Source organism: Rutidosis leptorrhynchoides, chromosome 10 (genome assembly GCF_046630445.1).
Source record: "Rutidosis leptorrhynchoides isolate AG116_Rl617_1_P2 chromosome 10, CSIRO_AGI_Rlap_v1, whole genome shotgun sequence".
In the NCBI taxonomy this organism is placed as follows: domain Eukaryota; kingdom Viridiplantae; phylum Streptophyta; class Magnoliopsida; order Asterales; family Asteraceae; genus Rutidosis; species Rutidosis leptorrhynchoides.
The window spans coordinates 349,395,953-349,410,690 of NC_092342.1; the positions used below are offsets into that span (position 1 = coordinate 349,395,953).

The following is a 14,738-nucleotide window of genomic DNA, read 5'->3' on the forward strand; positions in this document are numbered from 1 at the left end:
TGTTTAATACTAGAGTGATAGAAACCTTACATCTAAGAACTATAGTGTTATGACGAGTAAGCCATTAACAACCATGAGAGTTAAGTATTCTATAGGACAAACTAATGGTAAGCTGGCAGAGATAGATGAATAATTTAAGGTAGTACCTTAAAATTAACAGGTGGGTCATTGGAGATGACCTCATACCAACAAGACTTGGAAGTTTTAAAGTAGTAGTTGGAAAGGATTAGTTATCTACGCACAAACAGATGTTATTTGAGAAGGTTGATAGAATTTTTCGCGATAGTATAATAAGATTTAGTTGGAATGGACTTTAAAATTAACCTAATACCCATCAAGTTAGGAAGCTTTGATGAAATAGTTGGAACGGACTGGCTTTCAAGGATGAAAGCGTAAGTTATTTATGGTAAGAAGAGTATTCGTATACCTCGCGAGAATGGTGAGCCAAAAGCCATATGGGTTACTTCAACAACCCGAGATCCTACAATGAAAATGGGAAGGGATGACAATGGATTTCATCCCGAAGCTACCGAAAACAATAGGCAGTTATGACACTATCTGGGTTATCGTTGACCGCCTCACCAAATCTGCTCACTTTCTAGCCATGAAAGAAACCGATACAATGGACAACGATACATAAAGGAAATTGTATCCCGTCACTTCAGCAGTTCAAATTCTATACTACCCAAGAATCTTATTTGATACTCATTCTTACGCAACTCTAAGTCCTAACTTATTCTGAGAGATATCTTAATCGATAATAATCACACCATCACCATTCTTACTTCGATATTAGTCATACCAGTTCGGAATTTCCAAAATCAATGGGTAGTTAATCCCCGTCCTCATACTCTCCCTTTGGTGTCTCACTTATAAGCAACAACTTTATACTTAAGCATTTTTGGTCGAAGGACGTATGCCCTACTAATAGTCATCAACCACATTTAAATTCAACAGTTTTCATTACCTCGTAACATTTTTGCTCAAATATCACCCGGGATTTTCAAAAGTCTTTTACTCGATTCTCATCAATCTTTTTCCAACTTGTAACCTCCGAAATATGAAAATTTTGTTTGCCAAAATTTTACTTACACTATTTTACTGTGCGATATGATCCTCTCAAAACTTAATAAAAATAAATTTATTTTATTTGCCATTCATGCAAATTTTTGAAATCGTATACGTTATATAAAATAAAGTAAATAATTACTTCTTTTTGACAAATACATATGAAATTTTACTTTCACTTTTACAAATCAAATCTTTTATTCAAAGGATATTTTACCTTGAATGGTACGTGTTGTACATAACCCTAGTTTGCTAAGAACTTAATTTCTTTTCTTACATCGTCACCTTAAACGAATTCTATAAAATTTTCGTTGCTTGTCAATATAAAATTTTTCGTTGCTTATTCGTATCCAAGTCATCATGAAGACAGATAACTGTCGAAACTAAGAGATTCATGTGTGTGTATGTGATGAAGGCACTTACTACCACGTCATGCAGAGCCTTCGGGCATCTACAAACACTTAAACCATTCAAAATTACTGCGTTACCCCAGGGATCTTATTCTTCACACCTGTTGGCGCGATGCTCTATCTTACATAACTCAAAGTCCTGACCTATTCCAAGAAAACTCTCATCTAGCGATATTAACATCATTAGTATTCTGACTTTAATATTAGCCATAACCTGTGTGGCATTCTGCAAAGTCAAGAAGCGATTAACTTCTCATCCTCACGCTTTATCCTTCGTACCTCACTTTTTAGCAACGGCTTCACACGTGAACATTTTTGCCCAAAGACTTATGTTATCAAAACTACATTTAATTCATTAGTTTTCATTACCTAGTAATGTGTCACCCGATGATTCAAAGATTTTTCACTCAATCTTTTTCAACTCATAACCTCTGAAATGCGAAAAACTATGTTTATCAAAATTTTTACACATTGATTTTACACGTTACTTATTTGTGCGGTCCTCACGAGATTTATGGATAAATGAAAGTACTAAAAACTTTTCTGTCACTTATGCGATTTATAAAACCATATATGTATGTACGTAATTAAGTTAATAAATTTACCTTCACTTAATTTGATTAGTACATACAAAGTTATACCTCCAAATAACTTAAAAATCGCTCATTTATCGAGTTATTTAACTTAAGTCAAATAGTTTTGTGCAAAATGGTACACGTTGTACATTCTAAATTTACTAAGAACTTCGTTCCGTTTATGTTATCACATCAAATGTTTAAAGGTTTTTTCAAAACTTCCTTAGTGTTACTAAAGGTTTTCGTATTAGACTACACCATGTATGGATCACACTTCTTCTCGCCCTCCGTTAGGGATAAAGCTTACTATTAAAATCTTTGTTAAAAACGCTTGAGCCACTTTGGGTGGCAGATTTTTTAAAAATTTGTTAAGAAGTCTTTGCGCTCATGAAATGTTCCTTTTAAGGTTAGACATGACAAAAACGCGGGCCGATAAATCAGTCTTCTGAGGTACACTCAGTGGTCACCCTATTGTAGGAAAGGCACTAGACAGGTTTCTACTCTCAATATTTCACGGCTAATCGCAGCACCCTCGTAAACATCATCTCTATGAATCAGTAGGTTGAGGTACAAGGAATCGTTTTTGAGATTCTTTTCACTTAGAGTAAACCGTTCTTTATGACCTAGGGTTCACGTATCTTCTCATCCGCGCATCCCTTTAAGTATAAGGATAAGTTCAGAATGAACCGCTCGGGGAGTTCACTCTCGTTCGAGAACCACACCTTTCGTGCGATTTTCTTTTGGAAATGTCGTATAAAATACTTTAAGAATCTATGAATCTTGTTATCCTTTTGGAAGGGACTGCTTAAAACATCCGTATCACGGATATGGTTACCCTACATATTCCTTCCTTCATTGCTCACAACTATATGTTGTTCTAGATTAATGTTAAACCTAACTTCAACATGTAACTGAATGGATAAAGTTACATTATGGAACTGTGCTTTCTTTCCATCCAAGGATGAGTTCACATGCGGTATATTTTGATCGCCCTGTTTTCCATTCTATCTGTCAGCTTGGTACTACAACGTAAGTGCTCATTGTTTTAGATGAGTTTGGTAACTTTCATGATGTATTCCATGCATCCAACTTACTGAAGATGCCTGTAAGGCTAAAAACGTCATCTTTCCTTTTGTGGGTATATATTCAGATGACGTACTCAAGTTAGCCAGAAACGAAATCAATTTGTTGATCTCTTAGGACAAGAGACTTAATCAATGGCATATACCTATTCTTACCTTTATACGCTAAAGTACCTTTCAAGGTAAATAGCTCGCTTCTGAGACCACAAGTCTCTCAGAACCTTGATACGCTACTTCTTATTTAAATACGGTACCATTTTTAGTCACTCCTCAAATTTCGGGACGAAATTTCCATTAACAGGTGGGTAATGTAATGACCCGACTTTTTCGACTTGCTTTTGTGTCTTGTGTTTTTGCGAAACTGCGTATTTGTGCGTACTGTGTTACTTTATACTCTGGAAACTTGATTTACGTGGTTTACTTCCATTTATATGTTAAAACGTGCCTTAGAGTACGTAGGATACATAACTTGATCATTGGAAGCCTTTATAACCGTTAGTGTTATTTGACATTTCGAATAAACCGCGAACTGCGCGCACGTTTAACTTTTGTCGTAATCGGAATATTATGACTGCGAAATATTAATTATTATTTTATAATAATAATTACCTGGGTTTTTGGATGCTTAATTACGCGTAGTAATTTAATTATGCACAATAGTTAGTGTTGTTGGACTTTCTACCTTGTTGGACTAAAGCCCACCCTACTCTAGCTAGTGACCCAATTAAATAGCCCAAGTATTATTTACTAATGACCCATAATAAAATAAAATAAATTAATTAATGAGTCATACAAGCATTTGGATAAGGATTATCCATATGGTTACATGGGATTCTAGCATAAGTACATGCTTTAGACAACCACTACCCAAAAAGCAAAATGGTGTCTCCCCCTCCCCTCCATGTCATCAATCCTTGTCATTTATTTTGCCTATAAATACTAGCCATACTTCTCCCATTTTACACTTGCTCTCATTTTCATTTTCACACACACTTGCTCTTTTCTTTCCTTCCTTTCTAGTATTTTTGTAAGTTTTCTTTTCTTCCTCTTTTTCTTTTCAAATTCGTGGCTCATCATCATCATTTTATGGAGATCAAAGTTCCTTTTAGCTTTGATCTTACTTATATCTTGTTGATTCAAGCATGAATCTTTCAAGAACATGGAAGATTCAAGCTTTCTAGCTTGAATCTTCATATCTTTTGTAGATCTACTTCTTTTATACTTTAATCTTTCTATTTTATGATAAAGATTCAAACTTTTATTTGTAATCTTCATGCATCTTCAAGATCCAAGCTTTATGCTTCAAGATCTTCAAGAACAAATAAGATGCAAGCTTTCTAGCTTGAATCTTCATATCTTTTTGTTAGATCTAAGTTCTTTTTGTTTTGATCATGTTGTTTTGTGAAAAAGATTCAAACTTGTGTTTGTTATCTTCATATATCTTAAAGATCCAAGCTTTATGCTTCAAGATCTTCAAGAACACTTAAAGGTTCAAGCTTTCTAGCTTTGTAACCTTGTAACTTGTGTGAAATGGATCCAAGCTCTCTAGCTTAGGGTTCCATCACCTCTTTTGACTTGGATTATGCTTATACTTGTTGAATTGATGTAAAGTTTGTAGCTTTAGTTGTTATTGTGACTTGTATTTGTGTTAAGACTAAGGATATGATGTAACCTTGGTTCATCATCCATCTAAGACTCATGAATGATTTGTATTCTTACTTGGTCTTAACATATTGTGTATTGATGGTTAATCTTGGTCAAAAGTGATGCTAAACCATCAACGAGTTGTACACTTGAAGCTACAAGCATCAAGGATGAGAACCGTGATGAGCATCAAGCACCAAGAACCCCACCGGAGCACTTGTCCACTGATTTTCATATCTGATCAGACCACCTGGGCTACTGGAAAGCTGATTTTCAGTTAGTTCGGTTCGAGTAGATGATTTTCCGTTTAGGCCTCGTCTTAATCTGAGTTACGGTTTAGGATTTATGGCCCTCCGAGAATCACTACACCCTTTAACGTTGTGCTGAAATTTCTGACCTACTCGCACTTAAACCGTAGCCACGGTCAAAGAAGACGAGTTAGGTTCTGAAAATTGGTCAGCTGTTAGGGGACTCATATACGGAGCCATAGCCACTGACCATGCGTCTTTTCGATTTACGTAGAGGTCGTAGCAGCTGACCGAAGTCAGCCTATTATTTTGATCTCTAATTTTGACGAACTTACTTAGCTTTCATGATGATGAATGATGATGATGATGACACTTAAACTTATTTTATGCACTATTAGAATTTATAAAGAAAACCTACTGACCTAGTAACCTTTGATTTAGGTTGACGACCTTTCGGACCGACTTACTACTTGCGTACTTTCATTACCGACTTTACCGCTTTTATCACTGTGAGTTATAGCATCCCTCTTTACTACTTTTACTGTTTTTGGGACTGAGAATACATGCGCTTTTAAGTTTTACATGATAGGCACGAGTACTTAAACTTTGTATGTATGTGGGTTATATAACGGCATAAACATTTCCTTTAGCACGGTAACGCTTAGTCATTGGTCTTTGAACCGGTGAACGCGAATCTTAGATATGGATCCATAGGGTTTGACATCCTCACTCGGGCTAGTCGTGCTAGCATTTAACGGGTGTTTAATACTTCGTGAACATACGCACTCGCCAAGTGTACTTTCAGGGGGTTATAAACGTTAAGTCTAGTTACCGGGTGCCCACAGTTATACATATACTTTATCATACTAATTTGAATTACTGATTTGAAACGCTTGTTTGAAGTACTAAAATATCGTGGCCTATATTACATTACTGATTACAAACAAACTATAGCTCACCAACATTCGTGTTGACTTTTAAACGTGTATTTCTCAGGTGCTTAGACGTGGTTGCTTTCGCTGTTAGACTTGCTGTCTTGGTGTTATAAACTTGCTGTTACTGACTTGCTGTGTTAGACTTCTGCTGCATTACTAGAGATGTCTCATTCATGGAACTTTTCTGTTGCATTCGTAGTTTATGTTAATTTCAAACAATGGCTTTGTAACGACCTTAGGGTCAAATAATTATGTTTATGCTCCTATTCATAGGATGCACACTATCTTTGTAAAACGTTATCTTTTTAATGAATGCAAATCGGTTTTCAAACAGCATATAGTGTTTGACCTTGTGATGATCCTGTTGTTGATGAACTGTACACGATGGTTTTGTACGGGGCGTCACAAATCTGCTACAGTATGTATACTTGTATCTTTTTACACGATATGATTACAGAAGAAAACAGTCGTGCAATGTGTCCACTCGAGGAAGATTGTCGCTCGGTTCGTCGTCCACCAAGTACAATTCAAGAGTGAGTTGATTTCGAAATTCAAAGAGATAACGAGATACGTGATTCAGGTACACATCACCTATTAGGAGATATGCTTATCGAACACATTTGGAACCTTCCACCTAATTATTGTGTACGAAATCATCTAGCCAAGGGACCATCACACAATCACGAGGCGGGGCCTTGTCACATTCCCGGTGACGAAGATGTAGAAGTTGAACAACAATCCGACGTGGATCCCGAAGACGATGAGTAGTTTACTTGTATATTTTTACTTTTAATGTATTGTTTTTTATTTCAATTTTTAATATAATCTAATGTTATTTAGCGTTAATTTTAATGTAATGTAATGTTGTTTAGTTCTAATTTTTAATGTAATGTTATTTATTTTTAATTAGTTCTAATTTTTAATTAGTTCTAATTTTTAATGCAATGTTATTTATTTTTAATTTATGAAAGTAATTTTTTTTTAAAACATAATAATTTTGAGAAAATATGTTATGATTGAGAGTGTTTAGTGTTGATTTAATTCTGATGAGGAAATGCTGATGTGACACTTAGTCCTGGGAATGAAGTGTCATGGTTGAGAGCAGTGTTGTAAATCTCGTTATTTCTCCCCAAGATCTCGTCGAGATCTCGTTTTTGGAAGGTATCCGAGACGAGATGTTCATCTCCCGAGATTTCTTGGTCAACGATGTAAAAACTTAGTCAAATCCACGATTTCTCCGAATTTTATCGCTCATTATGTCAGATTTTCTCTTAAAATCTCGTAATCTCTTGAATTTTTTCGCTCATTTCTCGAACTTTCTTGAAAATCACGTAAAATGTATATAAGTATACATATATGTATATATATGCATATATCTATGTTAAAAAATAGAAAGGTCAACGTAAGTCAACGTTCGAGATCTCCCCGAGATTTTTTCTGAGATGCCGAGATCTCCCAAAAAATGTCCAAACGAGATCTCCCCGAGATTCGAGTTCTCAAGTAACCTTAGTAGTTTATGGTAAGAGGAGCACAAAACTTATAAGTCAACGTTGAATATTAAGATAGAGAAATGCAAAAAGCTATTTACATTAACTATACGTTTGATGTACCTCTTAATTTCATTATGTTTATTTTCAACGTCTCAATGACATATGTTGCTAATTGATTGAAAATAAAGGCTTTAAAGGTCTTCCCGTTTTGATCGAAATCTCCTTGAAATCTAGCCTTATCAAGGACGACTTCCTTGTAGCGTTATTGTGGGAGTCGACTGCAAACTCAGAATTAGCAGCATAAACAAATATGAATTTGTGAACGAGAAATACAAAGTTTCCTATCTTTATAGGAGTCAATGGAGAATGCAAAATTTCTTAAGTGGAATGGTGATTGTCGGAGAATGTAAAATTTCTCAAGTCCATATGAAATGTAGTTGAATTGTTGTGAATACCCCATGTAGAAGGATTGATTATCATCTCACGTTTTCAATGTTTGTAAATCCTAGTCAATACCCCATTTTAGCAAATGTACATTGGTAGCTCAACTTAATTTTAAGAATACGGGTACCTACTGGCGATTTTAGTGACATCTAACAATCATTTTTGGTGCAATTTACTTGAAAGCAAGAGTCTCTAGTAATACTTAATAACACATTTGGAGAGTGTGGAGTACACACCCCTAGAGTTACCAGACATTGTAGCAAAATAGCGGGGGTCAAGGGGGTTGCGTCCCCTTACGAGGTCCAAGAGGCAACGCTCCTGCCCGAAAATGTTGGGTAACTATACAATATTACCAAACGTCACTTCCCGATGAATTTTCCCGCCAAAAGTCGCAACGATTCAGTCAACGATTTTTACCACCAAAATGAAGGGTTGCACCGTTTCATTATCAACTGCCAGTTATAATAGAATATTAATTTATTTTTGGGAGATTGCTTTTACAACACAAAAAGATACATTCTTACTAATACTATAATTTGATTTGTTTTTTCCAACAATTAAATTGATTTATTGTCTTATCCGGTATTTTGAAATGAGTCGTGATTATCACTTTGTTGTTATGGGTCATGAGTACCAAATGTTATGGGAAATGTATTGTCAATTAAGATTTCGTGCAACTTTAAGACTTTTAAAATCAAAATATTTAATTAAAAAAAGTGTTTCACGATTCTAGAAACAACCAGAGATTATCAAATTCATACTCATTTTCTAACAGTACCATTGAACTTTTAGCTCGTTGGTATTATTATCTCGACTAGCCGTTCACATAAAACTTAATCTTGTATTAGAATATGATTAAGATAAGCTCTCCTAATTAAGTTTGTATGCGGTCTATGGATTGATATGTTTCTAACTTTACAATATATACTCTGTAATGTTTCTAATCTAACTTTACATGATCATGGAACTTATTTTTAGTAAAATACGTAAAGTTTGATTATGATAGATAAAAATACAAAAGGAAGAATAATTCGGGACGGATATTGTTATTTATACCCAATGGTAGGTTGGAGGTCAATCATCTATAAACGTGACATAATCCATGACAAATCAACCTGACTCAAATAATAAATTAAACAAAAGGTATGTATTATCCACGACACACATTAACGTTGCACTTGCTAAAATGTATTCCGTCCATCTCTAAGTGTAGATAATTTCCTTTTAATTTATTTAAAATATTTGTGTCAAGCTTAAGCAGATGCGAAGCCAGGAATACAGAATAGGGGATGCTTACGAACAGTGGCGGAAGCAGAATTTTTTTCAGCAGGGGCAAAAAAAATTAAAAACGTAGCAATTTTTTTGTGCAAAATATGGAGGTTTTGGAGAAAAATGAAGGTTCTTAGGCAAATTATGGAGGTTTTGGGACAAAATTTGAAGAATTTTGGGCAAAATTTGATTGTTTTTGGGCAAAATATGTAGATTTTGGAGCAAAAAAATCCACCTAGGCCAAAATTTGAAAATTTTTGGGCAAAATTTGATGGTTTAGAGGCAAAAGATTTAATGAACTAAAGAAACTTTGAAAGGAAACGTTGAGTTATAAGGTTAGTCATTAGGAATAAAAAATAAGCTGGCGAAGTTATAATTTATCAGATATTTAAACTCCGTGTCAACCATTTTCAGTTTGTAATACTTGTACCACTTAATTTGCTGTAAATGTATCTTTAACTTGTTCTTAAATTTTATAGCAATATTTTACTATTGTAAAACTAGAGCTAAACAAAGAGAAATAAGAAATTTAGGGGTTTATTATGAAATGTAAAAAAATTTCTAGGGGTGTTGGTGTAAAGATGTAACAAAAGTGAAATTATCCCCACCAACCCCTCTTTTCTTTTGTCTTTTTCACCGAGAATTTGCAGACTCTGTAATACCTTCGTTAAAATTAATTTTGAGTTATCTATACATAAATACATCATTGTAAATCATCTTAACGTGAATCCGCCCCTGGCCACCCCAGAGATCCGCCCCTTAGGGGATGCTCATAATTTATTTCACAAAATTTAACATATGGCATATGGTGTCGGTGGTCCACTTGAGGGTGGCTCAACACCCCCAAACCACCCTACTGCCTCCGCCATTGAGCTTAAGTATAGATATCAACTTGTTTAGTAAACTTTCGTTTTTGTTTCTTGGTTCCTACGAATATATGTTTTTTCATGAAGTATTTACGATCTAATATATAGGCGTTTAATTAACAAGGCATGGTTATGCATATACATTTACATATATACAAAATCATGTGCAAAGCTAATTAATACTCCTTATCTCAAATTAATAGTCATGTATTAACTTTTAAAAATTTTTATTTCTTACTTTGATTTTAAATAACTCTTTTATATTCTATAATATTAGTTAAAAAGGTTATACCAAATTAAAACACATATGAAACTAAATTTTTATTCATATAAGTTTCATCAAATATTTTTTTTATTTTGGGAACAGCGATTGGGATCACCCGAGGGGGACTAAACCACCCGTTGCGATCATCTCCCGTTTCGACTATGCCGATGCAGCGATAATAACCCCGCCCCCATCGCTGCCCGGGAGGAAACCTTGAAACCGATCCAAGGGCACGACCAAGTAAAACCCCCTCCCCTTTACCCCCCAAACGATATGGGAAAGGTGCCATTGGTGGATACTTTACAGGGATGAAATTGTATTTTTAATATGTACCCAACGGGGGTCGAACTCCTAACCTCCCCTAAAGGAGGCAGATCACCAACCGCTGGACCACATCACAACTTAAAAATTTACGGAAGTCAACTTAATTTTAAGCACTTAATTTCAAGTGAAAGTTGAGAGTTGTTATGGCAAATCATGGCGTAAAAAATATTCAAGACTGGCTCTGACTATTGTTGAAGGTAAAACTGATGTAAGCATTTACATTATTAACTCTTACACTTGATGAATTTACAGAAATCATTCTTTTATGAGAAATGAGACTCAAAGTTAAGTACTACTCCTTAAAATTTAACATACTTGTTTGTTAAGTGCTCTGTATATAATTTGAGTACAAAAAGTTCGAATGCTTAATGGTTAGGAGAGTGTTTGAACTCTGAATGATTTAACACTGAATACTGAACCATTCAACATGATATGTAATTCAGAGGACAGAAACAAACCAGTTAAATGTTGAATGGTTCAATATTCAGCGTTGAACCAATCAATTAAGAGGTAAATAAACACATCCTTAATCTAGTTTTTTCATTTGCTACAAACTCAGCAGCAATTGGAAGAAATCAAGGTATTTTCAAATTGACTAAGTCATACGTCTATTTAAAACCGACTTGGGGTTAGAAGCTTTTTACGTTTCTTCTTGTACCAATCTATAATTTCACTCAACATTAAAGGCGCGTCAAGAATTTTTGATGTCCGCAAATAAAAGTTGATTGCCTCGTTGTTTATGACAAAGAAGGTCTCGAGTAGTTTGGCAATGATCTTGTATTGAGCCCCAACGAGAGATTTAGGCCTAAAATCCATAATATGGACCCGATTGTTGTATTATTAAAAAAACATTTAAGATTGTACTATACAATATTTTGAAATACATTTACTAGTGTATGGTTAAATCAGGGGTGTCTCGACCACATGTGCGAAGTGTACAGTTGAACAGGGCCTTGAATTTTATAAGGGCCACGAATTTTATCATTTTTTTTATAATAATACATTCATTTTATATTTCTTTCGTAATCATATTATGAAAATTCATCTATCATACAATTTAATCGCGCATTAATTTCATTTTTATTGATAATTTTTAAGTAATATATATCTTTTTATATATGTATTATAAATTATAAATTATAAATTTAGCGTTGATAAGGGCATGTTTTTTTTATGTCTCGAATATGGTCCATTATAATAGTGAGACGACCCTGGATTAAATGATGGTGTATGGTTAAATGATTAAGATACCAAGATTACCTATACCAAAAGTCATCATAAAGGTATTTTATATTACTGTATTAAATTACATTTTCTTAATATTCAAATCACAAAATGAATTGAATTACAAGAAAGAGAAAAAGAAAGATGAAATCTAGGCAAATATATATGGAAAATGATGAGAGTGAGAACCTGCAAAGTATATCTATATGCAATCTGATCCAGCGGAGCAGCAATCACTGAAGATTTCTCTATTAGTTGGCACCTTTAAAAAGAGGACCATTTAAGTAATTTAAAGAGATCAATCTCTTCTAAATCTATATATATATATATATATATATATATATATATATATACTGACTGATATATTTGTGTATCAGATTCTAAGAACAACAACAAGAAGATCAAAGCAGGTTTTGAGAGATCAAAGTTGGTGAAAAAAATAGATTGTTTTCAATATTTTATTCTTGAAGAGATAAAATAAAAAAAATAAAAAAGATGAATTATTATGGTGGGAATGAAAGATCTTCTTCTTCATCATCAGCAAATGGATCATCATCATCATCAAGAAAAGGAAAAAAGAATGGTTCAGATAAACAACCTAGGCAACCACAAAGAGGTCTTGGTGTTGCTCAGTTAGAAAAAATTAGACTTCATAGCCAAATGGGCTTTCTTCCACAGGTATGTTTGCTAATTCATCTCTAATTTCTCATGACACACACACACACACACACACACACACACACACACTCTCTCTCTCTCTCTCTCTCTCTCTCTCTCTCTCTCTCTCTCTCTCTCTCTCTCTCTCTCTCTCTCTCTCTCTCTCTCTCTCTCTGAAAACACACACAAAAAGTTTGCATTTAAACTTGAAATCTTTTGAATCATCCAATGACATCTCAAAGACTCGATCTGTCTATAGTCTACGACATTGAATATAAGGGTTGAAAGATGGATTTGTTGGATTAATGATTTAACCGTGGCGGCTTAGGGTTTCAAGAAGCTTAACCTTTCATGTGTTTATGCCCATTTTCCTTCACTTCTTACCTTTTGAAACATAATCAAACAAAATTACCAAAGAGGACACAATATATAGTTAACTTGAACTAGAAGAAATGTTAATTACACCCTAGTTTTTGGTCAAAAACCAGTTATTTAATTTTGCAAATTTAATTGCTTTCTTGCAATTTCATCAAACGATCATGAGTAGCTAGTTTTCGTAGTTGATGAAATCTAAAAAGTCTAATCATTTGATTTTCATCGGTATAATACTGTTTGTCATATATATTGATCGTACTAAATGCGGACAGTGGATAAAATACGAGTGGAGAACTTGATGATCACATTATATATCTTGTTTATTTATTTAAATTTGTATATACAGGAGGATATCAGAATTCAAACAGCATATTCATCATCATCATCTTCCTTCTCTTACACTTCACCATCTACTACTTTGGCAGCAGGACACCATTCTCACATGGTATATACTATATACAAACCCTAAATATATACATATGTTAGTTTTTTAACCATATTAACTATACCAAGTTTTTATTGGCTGAATCTTTACATATGCAGATGGGTATGGGCGAATTAGAAACACACGGTGAATCACTTGTATCTAGCATTCATCCTAGGTATTTAAACCTCCTAGTAATGCTTAATTAATAATCTATGTTTATCATTTCATTTTTCTTAAAATATTTCATCCAAAATGTGTAAATTATATGCTAATTTTAATTAATTACCACATCGATCTTAAATCAGATGGGATGCAAGTAGTGGTATGTTAGAAGCTCAAGGCTATGCACAACCTGCAGGTGTAAGTAGATACCAATTTAACCCAGAATTACTTGAGGTAATTAAGCGCGCACGCGCGTGCACACACACACATACTACATTGTGTTTTTTTTAATTATCGAAAAAAATCATTCACAAATCAAGATCATTCTAATTTTCTTGTCTGATATATTTATAGGATTCGTTGAAGAAGAAGAAAAGAAAAGATCAAAATGATTCAATGGGATCAAGCAGTCAAAATTCCGATTCTAATGGCAGTCAAGAATTAGATCTGGAGTTAAGACTTTCATTTTGATTCACCACTTATAGATTTATTATATCGTGTGATCATATCGACGACTTGCTGTTTTAATTATAACTTCAATTCTTGTGATCCTAGCTTGCTATGATTTTAAGCAGAAATAAAACTATTGATACAATGATTGATAACAAATAAAGACTACTGATTCAATTCGATCGATCTCTTGTGCTTTTAGGGTTCACGTACATTTCTGTCTCTTACATCCGTTCGATCAATCATGAAATTATTTCCTAAGTTATTTTATTATCAAGAAAACAGTATATATATGTCAGAGCTGATTTAACTTAATTATACTCAGATTATCAATCTAATTATGTCTTCATGTTAATTCTCAATGATTTACCATTATCTCTATCTTGGAGAATATATTTATGAAATAGTGTACATTTATGATAGTAACAATAAAACCATCATACAATTATGCAGTGAAATATGCATATCTGCAATTATTATTATTATTATGTAGTATTAAAAAAAGCCACTATATTATATAATTTGGAACCATTGATTTGATTTTGACTAAAAAATGCAACCTTCTTGAGACTTATCTCTCAACCACTAAAATTCAGATCACATGTCTGTATATATAATGACATTATATATATATATATATATATATATATATATATATATATATATATATATATATATATATATATATATATATATATATATATTCACACACACATATATAAAATTCAAATTATGCAGTCCGTGAAATCTGCATATTATATACGTTTATTTTACGATATAATTTTGCTAATTTACCGAAGTATATATATTATATTATATATAA

General features: G+C 33.5%; 1 protein-coding gene across 1 annotated transcript; it reads left to right on the forward strand.

The window, feature by feature from the left end:
* Positions 1-12,339: 12,339 nt before the first annotated feature.
* LOC139871476 (protein SPEAR1-like) lies at positions 12,340-13,936 on the forward strand. The gene is made up of 5 exons (XM_071859183.1): positions 12,340-12,522; positions 13,223-13,321; positions 13,390-13,478; positions 13,609-13,703; positions 13,818-13,936. The coding sequence occupies exons 1-5, from the start codon at positions 12,340-12,342 to the stop codon at positions 13,934-13,936; spliced, it is 585 nt and encodes a 194-aa protein (XP_071715284.1).
* Positions 13,937-14,738: the final 802 nt, after the last annotated feature.